The following is a 22,170-nucleotide window of genomic DNA, read 5'->3' as shown; positions in this document are numbered from 1 at the left end:
TTTTTTAACGCGGAAGGAGACAAATTTTTGGTAGTACGAAACTTTACAAAACACGTAGTCATTTCGCGGAAATTCGGATTTCGATATCGGTCGTAACGGACGGAGTTTTTGTCACCTTTGCCTAGTTTATTTTTATTGGAATTTAATTAGAATTAATATGGAAAGTTGTTCTTGTTCAACGAATTGTCTTAGTGATTGATTTTATATTCGTTTATCATGTATTTACCATTAATTTCATTGCTCGACATTATTAAACCGAAAATTTCAAAACAGACTGGCGAACTCGTGGAGGAATACTATGCGGTCATCGTACATTCGTTTAGCTCTATTTTTTTAACGCGGAAGGAGACAAATTTTTGGTAGTACGAAACTTTACAAAACACGTAGTCATTTCGCGGAAATTCGGATTTCGATATCGGTCGTAACGGACGGAGTTTTTGTCACCTTTGCCTAGTTTATTTTTATTGGAATTTAATTAGAATTAATATGGAAAGTTGTTCTTGTTCAACGAATTGTCTTAGTGATTGATTTTATATTCGTTTATCATGTATTTACCATTAATTTCATTGCTCGACATTATTAAACCGAAAATTTCAAAACAGACTGGCGAACTCGTGGAGGAATACTATGCGGTCATCGTACATTCGTTTAGCTCTATTTTTTTAACGCGGAAGGAGACAAATTTTTGGTAGTACGAAACTTTACAAAACACGTAGTCATTTCGCGGAAATTCGGATTTCGATATCGGTCGTAACGGACGGAGTTTTTGTCACCTTTGCCTAGTTTATTTTTATTGGAATTTAATTAGAATTAATATGGAAAGTTGTTCTTGTTCAACGAATTGTCTTAGTGATTGATTTTATATTCGTTTATCATGTATTTACCATTAATTTCATTGCTCGACATTATTAAACCGAAAATTTCAAAACAGACTGGCGAACTCGTGGAGGAATACTATGCGGTCATCGTACATTCGTTTAGCGCGACGTGCGCCCTCTAGTGGCGGTAATCGAAATCAAAATCCGGACTACCTAAGAGGGGAGGGGGGGGGGCGCAAGTTTATCCCCTTACGAGGCTGCTGGAACCCTTTAATTTTAACTTTTCTTGGAAAGTATATGTTTAATATTATATAAAAATATGTATTATACTAATTATGAACTTCATACGTATAAAAATAAGTACTTACCTTAATAACCACACCATATATGATAACTGTGAATAAATATTCCAGGATTTTACGGCGACGACCACGTGTATTATTTTTGAAAACTGTCCCTAAAACATTTGCCCCCAAAATGACGTACTTCCGTGATCGCGCGTTTTTCCCAATAGGTGGCAATAGTCGTCGGGTGTTAGCACTGTTGAACGGGTTTTTCGCATAGAGTCATGTCCTGGATTTATCATTATTTGGCCCATGCTGGATGCTGGAACTCGTTGGCCACCGACATCAGGGAGAAGGCCACTAAGCTTTCAATTCCACATTTCGTGATTTAGTTTCGGAATTGTTTTTCGGCGTTTGGCTCTCTCAAAACTCTTAAATTTGTTGTGTTTTTTTTATAATTTTTGTAGCGTTTTCTAATCATAATTTTAATTTATATGTTTGTATTGTCTTGGTATCCAGTACGTATAGGCTTTGCCTAAGTGGTTGCCAGCAAAGTGGTTTTTTGCAAAATAAATATTATTATTAAATTCGGTAGGAGAAATGGCGAGTGATTCAATTCGAAGAATTGGGTCCAGTAGTTTATTCGTCTAAGGAATACGATAATTTAAGAACAGAAGAGTCGGGGGGGGGGGGGGGGAAATAACGAGAATGAATATTGGTGTATATAGCAATGAGCCTTCACACCAAGCGCACCAGATTCAAAATAAAACAAATGGAAAAATTAACAAACACTAAAAGCGAACAATGCAATAAAATGAACACACAAAACAAAAAATTAAAATACGCGACAAATCGAATAACAAAAAAAAAGAAAAGAGATAATAATAGTCCGCAGGAAGTTATCAAGTCCGAACAGCGTTGCGAAGTATAGGGAGTTTACAGTATGACGTGCCACTACGTCACCCGTGCTTTTTCCTATTGATAAAAAATTTCCCCCCACAATGGCGGCCATGCTCAAAGCTACGGAGTGATATTTCCCTATAGCGCAAGTGGCAGAAATAACGTCTGAAAATCCGGCGTGGACCGCTTTCAACACACCCGTCAGAACAGAAGAGTCTACAGACATCCAAATTTTTAACGTCAACCAAAAGATGGCGTTGCGATAGTTTTTGATGGTTAACTATGCTGCTAAATAAATATTTCGGTATCATATCCTAAATCAGACTTTTAAGATTTAATAAGAAAATATTTAAAAAATACACTATACTATGGAACAGGATTTTAAAGGAATTGTAGGACCTCTTGGAAGTTGGTAATCTCGGTTGCCTAAAATTAGGCTTTCCAATTCAAATAGAGCCAAGTAACGACCAAAGCAAGAATCTACTGATTTTCGTCAGCCAAGCAAACGCTTTTAGATTTTAAAATGGAAAATCGCCATTTTAGCAGATAAAAATCCAGCTTCTCACTTTGGCCGCTCCCAAATTTAAAAATTGGCGCTTGTTAGGATTAAGGTTTATCGTTTAGTATTTAAATTCAGATATCAACCAAACAGATACTCAAGTAATCTTTAATAACCCTGCCAGCAGGATTTTTACAATACAAATCTTTATGCAATACCAGCTTTACAAAAAACTGTCATTTTAAACTTCAATCTGTGACCATTTCTTTTCCTTTCCACTATTAAATACGGCACAAAATTATGAAGCTATTAACTCGTTTGCAAAAATGATTCTTGACTAAGAAATATGATCATGCTACAACGGAACGACTACACCTTTGAACTATTGGAAAGGTGGGTGTACTGCACTGGTTTATAATCAAACAACTTAAACAAAATGTGTTTTACAAATAACATTAACAAAACAAAACCAAGGCGCTGAAACTTCTCGGTTCAGTACAACTACTTTAAAAGACAACCCTGATCGATAAGCACCCCGAAGTGACTAGCAGAGGCAATTAAAATTTTTGGCATAAAATGATGCTGTATATTGTGTTGGATACAGTAAAGGCTAGCTTTTAAAAAACACAGAATTTCCTTAATATGGCCACTATCTTATCTAATATATTACACTATTAAACAATATTGCTAACACTGTATTTTTGGGCTGCTTTGTGACATATTCACAATGAAAAAAAAAACACAATTAAAATGAGAATATTTTGGTGGGAGTTTTTCTAAATATGATAAAACAAAAATGAGACTTTTTCAAATGCTAATGGCACACGAAAATGGAAATCTGAGCAACAAAAACTTTTTTTTTAAATTATTATCTTTGAATGGCTAGAACTTTCATCATATTTAGTTTAAACTTATGAATTTATCATTGAGTGAACATAATTTTTTAAAGATAAAATTAATGTGACAAGAGTATCATGAGTATGGGATATTTTAACACAGCAAGTAAATATATGTTAAAATTTACAATTTGTAAGCTGTGTCATATTTCTCATAAGACGAATAAAATAAAGTCAGATGCACAGTTTTCTAAAATAAAATACTTAAGTAAAATGCCTAGGAACGCAAAGTAAAGATACTTTAAATTTTTTTTTTGGTAAATATACTTTGGATTGTACCCAAGAAGTGGTTTTAAATGAAAATCAGATCTAAAAAGACTATTGTTCCATTTGAAACTAATTTTCAAAAACCAATATTTTTAAACTAACGGTATCTAAATTTCTTAATGCAATCATTTCCTAAATCAACAACGTACAAATGATTGTTGGGAGTAATAGCCAGACCACTTGGTCGTTTTAACTTATCAGCCTCACTGTCTATCACGAATGTAAGCTCTCCAGAGGCGTAGTTATACACGTTGATATAGCTCTTTGATTTACTACTCCGCGTTGCAAGTAAATAACCATGGCCATCGTAGCAAATACCCCCAAAAAGACCTTTCTTCTCAGAAGCGGTTATTTCTCTCTGAAAATCTCCATTTGGGCCAAAAACATTTATAACACTTCCAGCTATTAAAATTTCATCTTGGGGTCCGCAACATATTGACATTATTTGTTGCACCTGACCATCTTTTACCCTTTGTTTTACAATTTTTAGCATTTTACCATTCATGTCTAGGATAAAAACTGCGTGAGCTCCATTATCAGCGACTAAAACGTGACCTTTGCTATTAATTGCTACATCAATTGGTTCCACAAACATACCGTGAGTAAATTGGCTCAGAAGCTCACCATCAAAATTTATCTGAGACACATTTTTGTTTCTCCAGTTAATGACTAGTACAGTATCACGGGGCGTCACAACGAAGCCAGTGGCCGAACGATCCTCTAGGCCTGGACCTTCAATGTACTTTAATAGCACCATCTCCTCAGTCATGACTACGATGCGGCTGTTACCAGTGTCAGAAACCAAGACTAGACCATCCTGTTGTATTGAGCAAGTAGCTACTCCAACAGGTTGCATAAGCTGCTTGTCTCCACTTCCTCTCGTTCCATAGCGGGCAACTGGGTTTATGTGCTCAGATACATTGAGTGAAAATGGGCTTCCTTTGATGGCTCTGCCAAAAATTAAGATGTGCAGCAAATGAGCGCCAGGGTGAATCGGAGTAAAGTGAATTTGGTATGATCCATCTTCGTTATCAACAACATCAGTATCAACTTGGTCACCATTTTCGTGCCTGAGTTTTGCAGTTACAGGATCTCCTCCTGTTTCTTCCCAGGATCCGTGATAATCTACAGTTTGAACTGTTGCTTTAGAAAGCAAATGGGATGAGGATTCTTCCAAAGTTGCGAAACAGAGAGAGGGCATAGTTTTGCTAGTCTTCATTTTTCCAAATAGAGAAATGTCCTTTTGCAGGTTTTTAAGGGCAAAGTTATGTTTACATTCAAACTTAATGAAACAGTTTTCCCTGGGATCTAACAGAGCCCCCAAGGAATCCATTTTTTCATTCAAGTCACTGATTTTGGAACTGATAGTTCTAATTTCCACTTGGTGCTGTAGGCCAGTACAATGGGTCTCCACTTTCCTCTTTTCGCATTCAATGATGGATAATTGCTCTTCCAATATTGCTTTCTTTCTCAAACAAATTTTAGCGCTTTCTTCCAAGAGTTCCTCTTTTCTTTTTTCTATCATAGATGTAACTTCCAGAAAAGCATCTTCAATAAACCTTAACACATCTTCAGAATTTTTCTCGAGCTTGCTAATTTCGTTAGTGACATTGTCTGCAGCTTTCCCAAGTTTATCAATGCATTGTTGAGCTTTATAAAGCAAAATCTCGGACATTCTTTTGATTGCTGTTGAGAATGGTACTATCGTATGATCACAACCACCATTCCCATTTTCATGTGCTCCACCGGTACAAACCACGCAAAACACAATGTCACACGTCTCGCAGAACATTAGTTCTTGAGTTGGATGTGTAGAACATTTAGGTATTATTTCCCTTCTTTGTCTAGACATCAAATCTAACAATTGATTGACTAAAAAACTGGGTGGTAATGCGATTATTCCTCCCCTAGGCATTGGTATTGTTTCTCTACAGATGGGGCATCGAAAAGACCCAGTATCTCTGACACCGACACCATCGGCTATTCTTTCTAAGCAACTACGGCAGACTGTATGACTGCATGACAAAAGCTTCGGAGTATGTTCTTGATCATCGTACATGCATAAACATGTACCACAAGTCAGGAAATGTTCGTTGAAATCTTCATAGTTTATAGACACAGTTTCAACAAGTGTTGATGATGCTGACATCATTTTGGCGAGTAATTATTGTTAAAAAGCGCCGAGGTTAACTTGTTAGTGCAATCTGAAATACGACGTTTGTCTCAAAAATTGTAGAAACAACATAAGATTTAAAACATTCACTCCATTTGAGGTATTACAATTTGATATAGTTTAGGTGTTGTCAAATATCCCCTTACCTCCACCATGAATTAAATTGCTAAGTTCGCTAATACATGCCTCCATCAAAACCATTGAGTTGGGTTCCCAACTCAATGATCAAAACATTCATTCATTGTCAAAACACAAAGGCTTACCTGTTTAGTCGTAGTAACGGATATAAACGTGGGAGGTAGGCTAGTAGGGTTTTGGTTTATTCAAATTGAACCGACTCATGAATCGGTCTTTTGAACAATGACGCAGCGCTTAAAAGTTAATAATTGAATAATTAATACCGTGAACGAAGACGACGTTAAATGACCGTCACTGACAGGAAGCCATTATTTTGTGTTTTAAATTAATTTCTTTTGTTTCCTCATTGGCTGGAGAAATATGACGTCACCCGCCAGCTGTTTCTTTCGTCACTGGGCTTTCCCTACAAACGAAAAAAAAAACCCACACATACCACAAAAAAATAACACCTTCAATAAGTTCAATTTATACTAACTTTTAATAAGTGTAAAAGTCGTCAAATAGATCAAATTCTATATCAAGGGGCATATATATATAATATTATATACAAGTGAAATATTTAATGAAAATACTTCTCTATTACTTTTTCTTCTGGACAAATAAAACTCAAATTTATAACAAGCTAATTCAAATTTATAAATAGCAGGATCACTTAATAATTACAATACGAAGAACATATGTACAAGATTATATCCTATATCAATAATACAGTGTTTATCTTTAATTTTTATACTTTTAAAACATAGTCAAATAGATTTTTGGGGTTTTAGTAGGAGTTTCTTCAAAAATGTAGAAAATATAATCACAGTAACATTTCTTCTATGGGAAAAAAGAATTTGATTGCTTCTGGCATGAGGAAAAAGGGAAAGGATTTTAATCTTTTAATAAAATAAATAGATCTAGGAATCTTTCTGTTTGGGATTAGATACGTGGTACGGTCTAACCGCCCCTATTCTTGAAGATGGATATTGCGTTAAAGCTATTGGTGGGATATGACAATTTTTATCTTCGCTTTCTCGACGTCGGTCCCAAGGCTGTTCTCCTGAAGAAATTGGGTTATGACTGGCTAGCAAAAATTCCGCTTTAGCACTGGTGGAAGGGAGAAGGTTGCTCCTATCAAAAATTTGGCCCTCGCTTCCGAAAAAATTTCCAAAATTTCCAGCGTGAGAATACAAAGGCAAAGGTGGGTTTACGGGGGCAACCGCGCTGCAAGAAGCAAAGGCGGAAGGTGAACTTGTTGTCGTGATATGCATGTTTTCAATTGAATTCTGTGTGGGGATGGGGACGGGAGGACTGGCATTTGGCACCAAACTACAGCTGCTAACGTTAACGCTATTGCCGCTAGAACGAAAACTATTGCCCTTAGAGAGTGTTGATTTAGGAGTGCAGGCACTAATGCCCATTTTGGGTTTGTCAGTGCCACCATGGTAGTAAGAAAGACCAGCGTATGGCTTGGGGAGGCCGAAGAGCGAAGGAGATGATGATTTGATAGGAGGTGCTAGATCGCAAGCATAGGAATACCGCCTCTGGTTTCCGGAAGACGGAGAATTGCTTTGCTTGGCATTTCTAAGCACTGGACTAGATGAATTGTAGGACTTTGTACTTTGGTCTCCTTTCTTCGAATTGAGAGTATTTTCCATAGATGAACTGATGGAATCCAGTTCGTCATCTAGACCATACAAAATAGTATTTTACTGGCTGGCTTATCAGTATTTTCAAGAAGAGGCATGACCAAAGAATATGATAATAAAGATTATCAAAAACTAGCACAAGCCTACAAAGGTTAATAACTAACTCTACAAGGAACTTGATGCTTCTCCAGTAAGATAATATATTATATACTTCTTATTTGAATATAGGCTCTTCTTAAAGAAATTTAGTTCTTTACATTAATTACTTTGAATTTTTGGAGTTACTAGAATCACCATTTTATATTTTAATAAAGCCCAAACTCAACGTTAAACAATCAAAAAAGCATTGTAATTCAATGGCAAAACCTTGCTCCCCTTACAACTCATTTTTGTACCTCTATTATAGACAATTGTCAGGTGACAGGTGTCAAAACTATAACGCACCTGAATGGACGCGGTCAGACTGCGTAAGAGATGAATTGTTACACACGACAGCTCCTGTCGTATCGGTATCGTGTTGTTTTCGATTGAGCAAGTACGTGAGAAACGAGGGGTCATCAGCGACGTAATCCAAGAGATCCTCTTGCTCAAGTTCCCGTTTGGCCTTTTCCCATTCTTTTTCTATTTGTTCCCATTCGACTCTACTCTGAGACGAGGAATGGTGACGTTGATTCATATCCCTTCTGAGCAAAGCTTTCGTTTCCTTCTCAAATTTTTTAATCCTCTCTTGCGTTAACGTCTTAATTTTATCATACGTGTGATGAATAACTTCATCTCCAATAAGCCTATAAATTAAGAAAGTTTTCATTTGACAGAGACACTATTGCTGATGTCAAATACTGAGTAAAAAGAATGACCCATGCAATATAAAAAAAGAAAGTGGCCCAAAATAAACCATCCTAAGCAAATGCCACTAGTTTTGTCTTACCCATTATCAGGCTCATTGGAAACATTCTGCACCTCATTTTGAGCTTCAATTTCCCCATCTTCTTCTTCAATTGACATTCTATTGACTGTATTACGATGCCGACTCCGGTCCCGTCCATTACCATAGCTACTAACGGATACTTCGTCTGGGAAATCTTTACTAGGAGATGGAGGAGCAGTGTCATCATCCTCCAATTTATGGCCAGGCACACCAAATGGAGAGCACGGCTCAGAATCGCTATCCGAGCCCTTTGAAAAATATCCCACTGGTCGAGGTGGTTTATGATCCCTTCTAGCGGGATTAGCACTTTTTCTACTGGCAACATTCATCGAAGATAGAAAATCTCTCGGGAATAAATCACGATTTTTTCCTATATAAATATTTCACCGGTATAAGTATTTTACTTGAAACATAGAATGTTCAAAACAACAAACAAACCCACGTGAATCATGCAAATTTAGGTGTGCAAATTTAAATGTATTAAATTTTAGGAAGTGTTTTTTCCGCATTCTTTATTTTTTACGTTTAAAACTGATCTACTGTACAAAAGAATTTATATTTCAATGCAAATAAAAATTAGGTTCAAATGAGTTTAAAAAATAGCAAGCTTCAAAGAAAAAGATCCTCTCTTGTGTAATTTCCAGATGCATTTATCAGAATTAGGATCAAATTTTCGAATAAGAGCTTTGAGTTTTTCTTTACCAAATTGAGCACTGTCCATTTTCTGTACATTTCGAAGAAGGGCCTCCGAATGAGTTATTGGAAGAGGATGAGACATTCTCCGAGAACTGAGATCTTTCAAGTACTTCCCATCATCAGGGAATTTGCTATCAAATAACCAGTCAGACTAGAGGGAAAAAGTGGTTTCAGGTTATATTTAGAAAGAAAAAGGCTGATACTTGTGACTTTGGTAATACATACACAGTTGATCATCGTTTCAATAATGTAACATTGATGAGACATATCTGTGACTAATGACATCATACTAGAATCAGAAGGACGAACAAGAGTAGGGCCAAATACAATTGCTAAATTTCTGGCTTCCATCTAAGTAGAAAACGTTATTTTATCCATGACATTTAGAAGATCCCTGCAACAGCTTTAAGATGGTAATTTATTTACTTTATTAACATTAGAATGATCAACAACTTTCTTTAAATGTCGAATGAGATAGTTGAGAGTTTCAAAATGATGGCGAGGTAACTGATGAACCTTTCAAATATTAAAGAGTCAAAAACAAAATTAATACCATGAAATGTTGGGACTGATTACGAGACTTACAAGAGCTTTTAAGGCTGAAAGACGTTGATCAGGTTCATCAATTTTACTAGCATTTATAAATTTACTATACAGATGAGAAGTTAATAAGGGTTCGGGAAGTTTACGGAAGAAAGCTTTGAGAAGACTAGAAACAACATTGACATCATTCCAGCGTTGATCTTGAAGATTTGATTGCTGGAATCCTTGATTTACCGTATCCATCAACAGGGAAACGGCGGCATTGTTACCTGGCACACGATAAACACCAACAAGTTCCAGACCGTTGGCTTCGACTATGCGAACGCACAGCTCAACTATTAATGGCACATACTAGAAAGAAGGATCAAATATAATTTGACGAAAGAAAATTCATTTTTAAAATGATTATACTTCATTTTCAGAGGCCGGTGGGCAATCTTCAAGTCTAACGCCAATGGAAGCTCCTTTAGGTAACAACTCCGCTTGTAAACTATGAGTCTTCTTCCAACCAGGCACTACTCTACTTTTAATAACGTTGCCAAATTTTGGACCTTGACCCAACTCATCTGTAAATGAAATAAATTTAAGGAAATACAACAGACACCCAGCATATATTTAAGTCCCAAGGCACCAACACCAGCTTTGCTAAAGCAGAAATTTTACACAAACTGTTCAACGACAGTGGAACACCACTAGGAAACAAATTTGGCTCACAAAAAAAGGATTAAATAATATATAAACTACGTTTCTGATGCGATTTCCAGCCAGGCTAACACGGCCACTAAAAACTAATCCTTACGTGAGTAAAAATTCTTTTTAAAGTTTTGATTTTCAAAAGAGTTTTTCCCTGGGCATAAAAGTTAATTTATGAGTCATTTCCACAAATTTAAGAAATAACTTCATAGTTGAAAAACCTAAGCCTAAATGCGATCAAACCAACAAACCTCCGTGAGACGCTCTTCTAGTTTTAACCGTAGGTGGCTGACCAGTTGGAGATCTATGCCTGAATGGCAATCTAACACCTGGACGTGAAGCTGGCAAAGGAGGAGATACGCGGCCACTACCATTGTTTGTATTATTTTGCACACCTCCAATTTGTTGTTCGTAAGCCGCTGCCTTTTCCAGAACGCTTGCGTGATGCCAAAGAAGTTCCTACATTAAATTTATCAGGTTTGTAAAGTGAACGAATATAAACAATACAAAAAAGTAGGAATGTGCGAGTACTTAATTTCGTTCGAGTACTAGAAACCCTCTTTTTAAGCTAAGCCTAATAATTAGAGTACTTGAAACCACTCTTTAAACTAAGCAGAAAAGCTCGAAAGATTGATAAAATTTTGAAGCTTGGCTTGATACTCGAAAAATTAATTTTTTTATACCCTAAGCTCGGCTCTAAACCTAAAAATCAAGGCTCGCACATGACTAAAAAAAGGCTTTACCTTTTCTGTATCGAGGCCAACAGATCGGAGCGCTCTCAGCCAGTCCAACATATTAGTTTGATTATCTGCCTGAAACAAATACTCTGTCCCATTGGCCAGCCTCAATCGAAGAACATTCTTTCGTTTTGTATAATCGTGAGCGATACTCGAGAATGTCGTCTTCAAATTTATCACTGTATCGTACAGTTCGGAATTGTGCTATAAGGGATAAAATTGTACAAAAAATTCATGTATTAAATTTAAAATTTTTTTTACTGACTTCGGAAGTTTCTTTCTTATCCCTGAATAAATGTAAACAGGTTCCTTTAAATACAGCCCAGACTGTTCGCCAAGATCGGTCTATGGACCTCTAGGATATTCGAAAAATTTGGTTTAATAAAAAAACTGAAACGCAAAAGTACTAATAATTATACTCACTTTCCCTTCACTCCACACCATTTTACAGATAAGCCATCCCTGAATACCTTTATGCTGCTCTTCCGTCTCTTCAACATTTTCAGGTACATCAATAGCTTGCCGAATTTTGGGAGTCTGTAGAATGTATTTAATGATAAGTAGGAAGTGTGTGATTTATAAAAAATATAGATCAACATGAAGGAAAACCACCCACCTTTTCTCCAAAGAAAGACTTCAATTTTTCAATACGATGTTCTCTACTTTCATTCGCAGCTGGAAGTCTGTAAATAAAAAAATTATTTTCGTGACTTCCTGTCAAAATAAATTTAAATTAGATAAAACCTTTTAGAAGCTGCCTTTTCATCTTCCTCACTGAGATCTGACTCAACAAGCATACGTTCCCCAGCTGTCGCTTTGAGATAGGATATTCTTCTAGCAACATGTCGATCCTTGTCTATGAAAGAATTCCAGCTCTTAACATTTCCCTCCTGTCAGGAGTTATTTGCGACTGATAAGAATTCCATACCTGACATATGTTTCTTACGATAAATAACACCTGGAACATGGTTTTGACGTCCTCTATAATTGGGTGAGGTAGCACTATCGCCTAGATCCAAACAAACAATTTGAGAACAAATCCATGAAAATGAGGGATGATTTAACTGACTTTCATAATGGCACACTCCTTCAGATAAAGGTGAACAGTTACCATCAATTTCAATGGGGTATCCATTAGCAGAATCACTAGATCTTTGCATAACGTAGTTTTTCAGTTGCGCTTTGCTCGGTGGGTAACTCTGAAGACTCAACAGAGTAGTATCCAATGCTGGACTATTGCTGGGGCTTCCAATGCGTTCAAATTGAGCTGCTCTCTGCGAAACTATTTGACAAGGACTAGGGCTTGAAACTCGAGCAAATTCGTGTTTATACATATTAGTTCTTTCGAGAGCCTTCTCGTTAATTGCTCCCGATTCAAACTGCTGCAATCTGTGAGCCACCAAATTGACGGTTCCATTCTGGCTATCTTCTTCTAAACTACTAAGTTGATCTTCACTCTTTGCATTTGAGTAGCCATTAGGTTCGCTTCTAGTCATTCTAGAGCTTTGTCCATTAACGCGTTGCTTTTCGTGCCACGAATGAGAACCTCCAGCAAACATTTCAGGGTCAGATCCACTGTGTTCGTGATGTCTGTGCGAATCTTGACCAGGGATGAAAGCCTTCATGGTTTTAGTAAGTAAAGAACCAAACCCGGGTTTGTGTTCTCTTCGGTGATGGTGGTGGTGATGAGGGTGAGAGTGATTATCAATTGAATCTGACGACATTCTACCTGTTTTACCGTAACTGGGTAAGAAGTAGGGTTGCTGATGCTGATTATGTTCAAAAGTACTTAATGACTGGGTTTGGTGTCGTCGAGGTGATTTATGAGGGTACCACATGTCAATGATAAGTCTTGAGAAAGTGTCATGCAATCTATGAGGCCTCGGAACAACGCAAGCGTTGGTAACTGCTTCATTATGTGCCCCACTCGATGGTGAATATCTCTGCCCATTATTGAGACTCCCATTCTCAACTAGAACCTCGTTATCATAGAACACGTCACTACTAACCGAACTATGAGCTGATCTCAAAGGAGGCACGGAATTATAATGTTGGAAAGGCTTATTCACTTCGTCTAACACTTCACTTGGGTGAAAATTATCACTTCGAGAAGGTGGGGAATTATTTATTCGAGTAGGCAAACTGCTGTAACCATCAGGATCATCCTTGGGCAAACCACTTTGACCATTATTGAGTGGTTTAACGTAAATTTTATCTGGACTGTTCGTTACTGGCTTATCTAACACCGAATCGGATTGTACTCTAGTTTTCTTCAATTTATTCACTTTTGCATAAATTGGTTCTGTTGAATTTGGGAAAGCTGTGGATGAGGTGCGTGTCCTGTCTCTTTCTGAAGAATTACTATGGTATAGTGAGCTTGGAAGAGAGTGATATTCGGGTTGTTCATACGCTCTATCAACCGGTTGATAGGCTGAACCAGAAAAGTACTGAAATTGTACCCAAAAACCTATTAAAACCTAGATTCGTTTAAATGAAACTATTCTAATATACTGTGACAAAATATACCATAAAACTAATAGCATTAAATACTATCTTATTAAATATAGTAATTACCCTATATATCAACATATAAAATGCCAGCGCAAAAACTAGCACCTACTACCCATGAAAAAAACCATACTTTCCATGTAAACTACTATAATTTAAAGTACTACTATTTATATAGTCCTACCAAAAATACCAGTAACGCATGCAGATTTTTGGTGTTAAAAAACAGAAATGAACTATATGAAAAAAATAAAACGCCATCTCACCAGTTGTAGGATATCATCTTCTTTAGGAACAACAAGCAAATGTAAGGTGTTTCCACTATTTTGACCCCCAAAAACATGGAAGAAAAAAACCAACAAAAACATGCAAAATGTCACTACTTGTTAATTTATTAATTGAACGATAAAATTAAATGAAGTACAAAATAGCAACATGCGCCAAGTAGAAAAAAGTAGTAAATTAAAATTAAAAAGCAAGTAAATAAATAGCTAAAAACAATGCCAAAACAAGATTCAGAGAAACTAAGAAATCGGTATGAGTAACAAACCTGTTTTGTATGAGATCTATCACTTCTCCGTAGCTTTTTCCCGTAACTGGCTGATTATTAATCGTAATAATACGATCCCCCGTGACTAGACCAGCTTTGTGAGCGGAGCTCCCGTCTTTCACTTCCCGGACAAAAATTGTATCCATGGCGTCTGAAGTGTTTAGCTGCCATGGTTGGTCTAAAAGAGACGTAGCAGGAAAACAATTTAAAAAAGTTTTTCAACCCCTAATTAACGATTTAAAAAACTGAATCTTACAGAAATCGTCTATTTTATAATTCAATGAAATCTTTGATGGAATTTTATCTTTTAGGGAATAAAAAAGTAAGGTTATTTCACATCTAACAGCTTCAGTAATGTCCTACAATGAAACCAAAAAGTTTTTCTACTCACCACTTTGGTTTTCTGCCAACTGATTCTAAAAAAAAAAACACATTTTGGAGGAGGAGAGAGAAAAAAAGTTAATTTTAAGAGCCGTAGATAATAAAAGCTTATAGCGGATTATTTTAAAAGAGACAATTTTTGAGGTGATACCTTTATACTGTCTGGAGGGTAGACGATGAAATGTCGAAGGGTGAAGCCAAAACCTCCAGAGTCTTTATGAATAACCACCGTTCTTGGACCCCGTTTATCGAAAGACTTTAATTTCTCTAATGTAGATTGTTGAGATGCCTAAAAATATTAAAAATATTGTAATTAAGGTGCTTAAAAATGTGCAAATCACTAACAAACAATCATAGAAAGTTAATACGTCATGACTTAGTTTTAAATTTCAGATCAAAAGAAAAATTCAAAATGTAACAAGTAACTTTATTAATAGAAAATAAATGGAGATAAAATCTTAATATATAAACACTCAAAATAAACTTAATCTGTTAAAACCCACAAGGTTTCGACTGAATCCCACTTAAAGCGAAGGTTGAAAAATTAAAGTATATAAAAGAAGCGTAACGTAAACTTCAAATAAGACAGATTCCTAAGAGACATTTTTACAAAATTATACAAATTGCCTACATTTCTAAAACGAAATTAATCATTCATTTTACTCACAGTCACTGAAAAGCGAGGGAGAGGAAGTGAAAAATGGTGTGACTGGAATGGTATCAAACTAACGAAGCATTCGGGTTAAAAAAAAAAGTATCCCCCCCCCCACATACTACAAAAGAGTTCGAACGCTCAAAGATTCCCCGTTTTTAAAGTAGGCTGACTATATTTAGAGATGTACTTATGTAAAGGGTGCCAGCAAAATAATTCTTTCATCTCCCACTCTATCCAAGCCACCCTCTTTTAAACAACTGTTTATAAGCCTCTAGTCTTTTCTAGTGGGACTTACCATTTTTCTTTTCCCTCCCTTTTTTTCTGTACATTGACATTTTGCCAAAGCATGCATAACATAATGGTATGTTAAAAACTGAGTCTGCCAGTAATAACAACCATAGAGATACACTCTTTTTTTTCTTAATGGAATAGACAACAAGAGTATTCTGAATTGCCGAGGAAAACTACCAAGACTAACATTTTCAAAACCGGTTCAAAAGTTTTTTTTTTAAATCATCATACTACAATATAAGTATGGTAGACAATTTCTTTAAGTTAAACTATACGCCCATTTTCCTATCTTCCGAAATTTTACTTTATTCCACAGGCTAATAAAAGCAGAGACAATATTAGACAACAACAGTTAATGTAGAAATTACCATTAAACAAACTATTTTGGTGAAAATTAAATAAGTTTTGATAAAATTTGAGCCTGGTTACATCAAAAGCCGTTGCTTATCAGTTAATGCCTCCGGATAAACATTTCATTGTCTATAAACACTACCTGCCCTTTTTTCAGAGATTAGATAAGTTATTTAGTCTAGGAGAAGGAGGTCTTTAGTGATGAAATCAAAGAATAGGGTAGTGAATAAGCATCAAAAGTGAATAAGTTTGAAGACAAAGGTCTTAGCATTAATGTAATTGTCAACAAAAACCATATATTGTAAAGTACAAAATATGAATATATAAAAGATGATGGGGAAACCTTCAATTACAATAGGCATAGAGAATAGAACCGGGCTAATTAAATGATAAATCACTGGATTTAAGAATCAGCAGGTGTGCATAGCACTTGTACAAAAACGACATTTGTCCAAGACATATGTAATATTGACTCAAACAACATAACACATTGTTTTATTCAGAAACAACAATGCATAGTTTTAAGGCTAAATTCAACGCAATGAATAGGATAAGCTAAAATTATTCATATTATAAGACTATCTTTCTATTACTGTACGATTCAAATAAATCAATGGTTTGAATTAGAGGATAAAATAATAAGCCTTGGCCAATAAAAAAAGAGCTAATTATATCATACTTGGGCAGACATTTTCCGTTATTTCATGAGGAATGTTGACTCGCGTTGCAGTTCTTTGTCAATTGAAGCTTGTTTTTCTTATTTTTCCCCGAAAAAGACATTTTAAGTTCGAAACATTAAACAACGTACAACGCACTAACTAAAAATGCCATTAGAATTTTTAAGCCTAATTAGCTTCAAAATGGCTGATTCTGAATATTACCAACTGCGGGGGTCGCATTTTATTATTAAAAACAAGCCAGTTTCGCCATCTATGATTGAATAATAATTTTTAAGGTTTTAGCTATAGATGGCAATAGGGTTTCCATGGTAGCAATTATTTTCATGATTGGATAAACACGAACATCTACGTTTTTTTCTTCTGGAGTAATAATAATAATACTTATTTCGACAAGTAAGCGACCACAGAGGCATTACATACCAGCAAGTGGCGGCTCTATCATTACCACCTGTACTATGAAAAAGCCCCTGTTATTAGAGATGGCCTAAGGGGGTCTCATGTACGAAAATAAATGCTATTGGCCGAACCAGGTGACGTCACTTGTAACTTTGAGAAGCCTAGCATTTTCCGAACCAGTGACGTCATGTACTACAGTAGAAGGCTGAGTAACAGACCTAGAATCAGACGACGGGCAAATCAAAGCCCCCTTTTCGAGGCAACCTTTTCTAGTCCAAATTTTACCAACCTCGGAGATGGCCATGAATCAATCCGATCTTGATCCGATTTTTCTAAAAATGCGACCGAGGGGTCGGACATTTGCCTGTTTTGTGTACGGGATTATGGATTTTTTAAAAATCCAGGATTTGTTATTGTGGATTTGTCATACAAAGTCTATGGAAGCAAAATTCTTGGATTTTGGATTTGTGGATTTTTTTCCAAATTTTGTACGGGATTTTGCCAAATGACCGACCCCTCGAATGCGACTTTACTGGAGAGCGTAGTGCCATCTATTATGGCAAAGGAAGCTCAAATTTAAAATAGCCAAATGATAATGTTCAGAGAGCCATAGTAGAGGATTAAAGTTAGACAACCTACTATACTCTATTTAGTGAACTTTAACCTAAATTATATTTCCTATATATTTTTTTTTTATATTTGCTGTAATTAATTTAGGTTAGGGCAGGGGTACCTTTAAGTACCACCTAGAGCATAGCGCCGAACGAATTTTCTACGGCGGCGGCGGGAACGATAATTAGTTCGGCGGCGGCGTGGCGCGCCGATTTGCAGAAAATAATCGGCGGCGCCTAAGGGGAAAAACCATAGAAATCTCATAGGTAACTAGAATGCTGCCGCCTATGGCCGAGCTTGACGCCAGTTCGCCTTGAACCTTCAGCCAATGAGAGGCCGTAGAGTGGTACCGCCAAGGAGGATAATAATCCTCCTTGGATCCGCTACTATAGTGGGTGATTGTTGACGTCATTCTCTCTGGTGACATTAAATTCTTGGCAGAACCACTCTTTGAGCTCTGATTGGCTGAGATCTGGCTATCGTCTGCTACGGCGTTTGGCCCATTTGCCAGTTACACGGCAGCATTCTAGTTACCTATGAGATTTCTATGGGAAAAACTGCTCCCCCCCCTCAGAAATTGCGCCACTCTTTTAAAAGACCGCTAGAACTTAAACTGTTAAACACATTTAAAAAAATACATGTTTAATAGAATGTATTTTATTAAAATAGGAACAACTTGTTTCCAAAACGAGAAAGAGGTAACTTTGGTTCTTCCCCATATAAACTTCGCCTCAGAAGTGTGGAGGCCCTCTCTACTTGGTGACCAAGATAGCCTTAGGAAAGCGCACAATCGATTTACCAAACTGACTCGCGGCCTAGACTATTTATCACCTGATGACCGTGATGCTGCACTCCATCTCGACTCCCCCAACCTCAGACATGTCGTGAACGACATTGTACAACTTTGGAGTATGTGGCATGGTGCCTCATCAGTCGACCCGAACTCATTCTTCCAATTTGACTCTCTACATCGCACCCGGGGACACGACGCAAAAATCTTTAAACCTAGAACTAGAACATCCCTTCGCCAATGGCATTTCTCCCACCGAACAATTGATCTATGGAATTCTTTACCAGCTGATGTTCTCTCTTGTGGCACTCGTTCTGCTCTCCGACGCTCTGTTCACGAGATTGTGCGTCCTAAACTTGACCAACTGGCTTAACTTTTATTTTTAACTTTTATTTAACTCCCCTTTTACGTTTTCCCCTAGACTTCTGTTTTACTCTAGTCTCAAATGACCCTTTTAACTCGTTGTACCGTATGCACCCCTTTTATTTGCATTGTAAGTTTTGTTGTTTAATTAATCACCTGTAACTATTTTGATATACTGTACGGCCACATATAAGCTAACACTAGCTTAGTGACCTATTTCTTTATAATATAAATAAATAAATAAATACTATCATATGTACTTATTTAATCAGAAGTGTGCCAGAAAGAACTTTTTCACAATGAGACCTTGTTGCAAAGATATGACGTAATTGACGTCACTTCCCAATGGATGACGGTTTTATCAAAGACTATATAAGCTATATAGTCTTTGGTTTTATCGTCATAAAAAGTAGTTTTGGCGGGGAGGGTAGGAAGTTAAAACCAGTTTTACGCGACGTTAGTGCTGTATTTTCTTTGGTGGCTTTGAAACAAGGTCTCATTTAAATTTTTAATACAGAGATGTTAAACAGAGGCAAACTTATGAGTAACTATGTTACATATGATACTATTAAACTAAAACATTTACGCTAGTAATAACAATACTGTACTTATTTACTACCATTTCACTAGTATTATTATCTATACTCTTTTTAGAAATGTTTACTGGGCGCCGCCATTATCGTACAGACAACCAACGAGCCAGCCCTCTACCGCAGAAATTTCATCTCCCCAAAACCGGTTTTTTCATAGCCCTCCCCGTAGACTGTAAGGTAATGGCAGTCGATTGGGAAGGCGCGTTAAAGTCTATTTCTCTATTATCACAAATTATTTTATCTTTGTATCAAAGGAATTTTAAAAATATAATAGACTAGTTATTGCTGAATGCAGCTGATTCGTTTCTGTACTTATTACAAAATACGAGGCGAGGCAACTCCAACGCCGTTTTCGTTTCTCTCTCTCCGATCCCAGCTGTCTGCTGCAGAAAATCTTGGTGCGCGCGGTGCAGTGGTGCCAGATCTTTTGGAAATTATTAATTATTTACAATTTTATAACGCGAGTACGGTGCACCCAACAGCCTATAAATCGTACCAATAGAAAAATCTATGTAGTTCGAATTTAGATCTCAAAACGCAATTATTATACTTTAATAATGGAAATTAATTCGGCGGCGGCGTTTCGGCGTTATCTAAATAATCGTCGGCGGCGCTATCCTCTAGTACCACCTTTTTGATTTCGACGCTAGCGACATCTATTGAAAAAGAGCTACTTCACGTCAAACCGCCACTTGTGTGGGGGTTCTTAAAGCAGTACATGGAGGTCAAGGTTCTTACAAGCGGCACTATATGGAGGTCATATTTACATCATTATCGCCACCTGTGCTATTCTGCGACGTGCGGTGCATTGACATTCTGATCGGCTTATTCATTTTGTTTTCCTTTGTTTTTGGTGTAATTCTACCATTATTACAGTATCTTTCGTGCTTTTTATTGTTTTTTTTTCAAATTCAATTCGACCCCTTGCTTTAAGCAAAGTTAATATAACTACGTACCCTAGATTGGAAATCAAGCTCCTTGAACGTAACGCAGGCTCTTACTGAGTTCCCGGAGGAAGCCGGAAAAAATGGCCTCCATGGAGCTGGCAGGACTACCGACATATAGTTAAAACGTAAAGTTTTAGTGAAAATTGCGCCGTTGTTTTTGACTCGCGGTTTTCAAGATACCAGATATTTTTGCGTTATATGGTTTTAAAACAATAATGGATCATGCCTGTAGCTCTAAAAATGTTTCTAAATGAAAGAAAACTAAAGGTGAGTAATTTAATCTTGGGTTATCTCTTGAAATTCCTTATTTCCCACCCTGCTATGGAGCCCGATTTTTCCGAACTTCCGGCGCGAACTCAGTAAGAGCCTCACGAGAAAACGCGCTATCGAGAAACGCCGTGATTTCGAATCTAGGGTACGTAGTTATATATTATCTTTGCTTTAAGAATATGGCATTTCTCGACGACGGGGGGGGGGGGGGGGGGCAGAATAACAAGAATGGATATAGGTTGGTGTACTTAGCAATGAGCCTTCACACCATGCGCACTAGATTCACAATAAAACAAATGGTAAATTAACAAGCACTACAAGCGAACAATGCAATAAAATGAAAACACAAACAAAAAATTAAAATACGCGACAAAGCGAATAACAAATAACAAAACAAAAAAGAAACGAGAAATAATGGTCCGAAGAACGTTATCAAGTCCGAATAGCGGTGCAAAGTATATCGCAAGTGGCGGAAATAACGTCTGAAAAGCCGGCGTGGACCGCTTTCAACACACCCGTCAGAGTGACGATGTCATTGAGTTGGGAATATTAATCTAGAGATCCAATCAAATCTGCTCCCCGTGAAACGAGAAAACTTTATCATATGACCCGTGGCGCCATCCATTATTTTTGAAAAACAAAATCTTTTTGCCGGAAAACGCGTCTTATTTGAACGAACCATCGAGAGATAGACGGCGCCACGGGTAGAATGATAACGTTTCTCGTCATTTGGAAGCAGACGACGGTATTCTTATTTTTAAAAACTTGTTTCGCGAAATACGGAAATCCGACGTTTCGATTGGACCTCTAAATTAATATTCCCAACTCAATGGACGATGTGTCTTTGGTACGGAAGTTATGTAGTCTAGATTATCTTTGACGGGACGTTCAGCTCTGAGAATATGGCCGACGATCAGGTGATCCGAGATTTCCCGCGAAAAACGCCGCTAATTTGCGAGACTTGTGCGGCGTACATATCGACTTAAGACTCTTTTAAATGGAAGTTGTCATAGTTTAAAGATAGCAAAGCAATGCGGTTTGATTAAAATAAATTTGAATACGAAGGATGAAGCTAACGAATGCTTTTACCACATAAAGAAATTATACGAAAACCATTTCTATGAACTGAAAAACCGTTTTTACACACAATCTTAAGGATTTGTGTGTATTAGTCTCACGTACAGTGTAGCCGTTGCCACCGATGGCGCCGTGTCACGCATACCTCTTCAACGGTTAGGGCTAGACGTGTCAATGATATCTCGTTCGGATGTACAGACATTACCATTGATAGCCTTTCATAAAGTTTTCAAATCGGAGCCCAAGAAGTTGGGAATTTGCCCAATTTACTATTTTCGGTGATTTCCTTTATGTGGTAGATATTTTGTTTAAAATTAAGTTCGATAACATTAAAAAAAATATTATTGGATAGGTTAGGATTCAGCGGACCTACAACTTCGGTTATATCAGTGAATATTAAATTTAAGTATAGTTTTCAGGGTAATTTACGGGACCCCAATTTTGGTGGTTTAATATTTTCGCCTAAAAATCTACATATTTAAGTTCAATTTTCATGAGAGTTA

General features: G+C 36.8%; 2 protein-coding genes across 3 annotated transcripts; both read right to left on the bottom strand.

The window, feature by feature from the left end:
- Positions 1-3,447: 3,447 nt before the first annotated feature.
- On the bottom strand, positions 3,448-6,279 carry LOC149923618 (tripartite motif-containing protein 2-like). The gene is made up of 2 exons (XM_090160979.1): positions 6,101-6,279; positions 3,448-5,868 (listed from the first exon to the last, which is right to left on the bottom strand). Exon 2 carries the CDS (start codon positions 5,814-5,816, stop codon positions 3,762-3,764), a length of 2,055 nt encoding a protein of 684 aa, XP_090017105.1. The 5' UTR covers positions 5,817-5,868; positions 6,101-6,279; the 3' UTR covers positions 3,448-3,761.
- A 243-nt stretch (positions 6,280-6,522) lies between these two features.
- On the bottom strand, positions 6,523-16,798 carry RhoGAP19D (Rho GTPase activating protein at 19D). Of its 2 annotated transcripts, none has more exons than XM_090161995.1 (22): positions 16,619-16,798; positions 14,794-14,931; positions 14,653-14,677; positions 14,518-14,565; positions 14,262-14,439; positions 13,978-14,032; positions 12,273-13,650; positions 12,132-12,212; positions 11,948-12,059; positions 11,820-11,886; positions 11,627-11,740; positions 11,469-11,558; positions 11,210-11,407; positions 10,862-10,925; positions 10,185-10,339; positions 9,816-10,124; positions 9,657-9,746; positions 9,456-9,581; positions 9,237-9,381; positions 8,535-8,904; positions 8,051-8,391; positions 6,523-7,644 (listed from the first exon to the last, which is right to left on the bottom strand). In XM_090161995.1, exons 1-22 carry the CDS (start codon positions 16,628-16,630, stop codon positions 6,875-6,877), a joined length of 4,866 nt encoding a protein of 1,621 aa, XP_090018121.1. In that variant the 5' UTR covers positions 16,631-16,798; the 3' UTR covers positions 6,523-6,874. The 2 variants fall into 2 exon arrangements, with proteins under 2 accessions (XP_090018121.1, XP_090018120.1); XM_090161994.1 differs by having other exon boundaries at positions 6,524-7,644; positions 10,718-10,925.
- Positions 16,799-22,170: the final 5,372 nt, after the last annotated feature.

Source organism: Leiobunum rupestre, chromosome 10, assembly GCF_980474605.1.
Source record: "Leiobunum rupestre chromosome 10, qqLeiRupe1.1.hap1, whole genome shotgun sequence".
Classification (NCBI taxonomy): domain Eukaryota; kingdom Metazoa; phylum Arthropoda; class Arachnida; order Opiliones; family Sclerosomatidae; genus Leiobunum; species Leiobunum rupestre.
This window is presented reverse-complemented; position numbering and strand designations above follow the sequence as displayed.

Excerpts from the sequence above, each read along its gene's own strand:
- RhoGAP19D (XM_090161994.1), bottom strand. Across the intron at positions 14,033-14,261 it reads ATAGATCTCATACAAAACAG|TGGAAACACCTTACATTTGC; the intron begins GTTTGTTACTCA and ends GGGTCAAAATAG. Across the intron at positions 11,559-11,626 it reads TGGTGTGGAGTGAAGGGAAA|AGGTCCATAGACCGATCTTG; the intron begins GTGAGTATAATT and ends CGAATATCCTAG.
- LOC149923618 (XM_090160979.1), bottom strand. The coding sequence starts at position 5,816 with ATGATGTCAGCATCATCAACACTTGTTGAAACTGTGTCTATAAACTAT.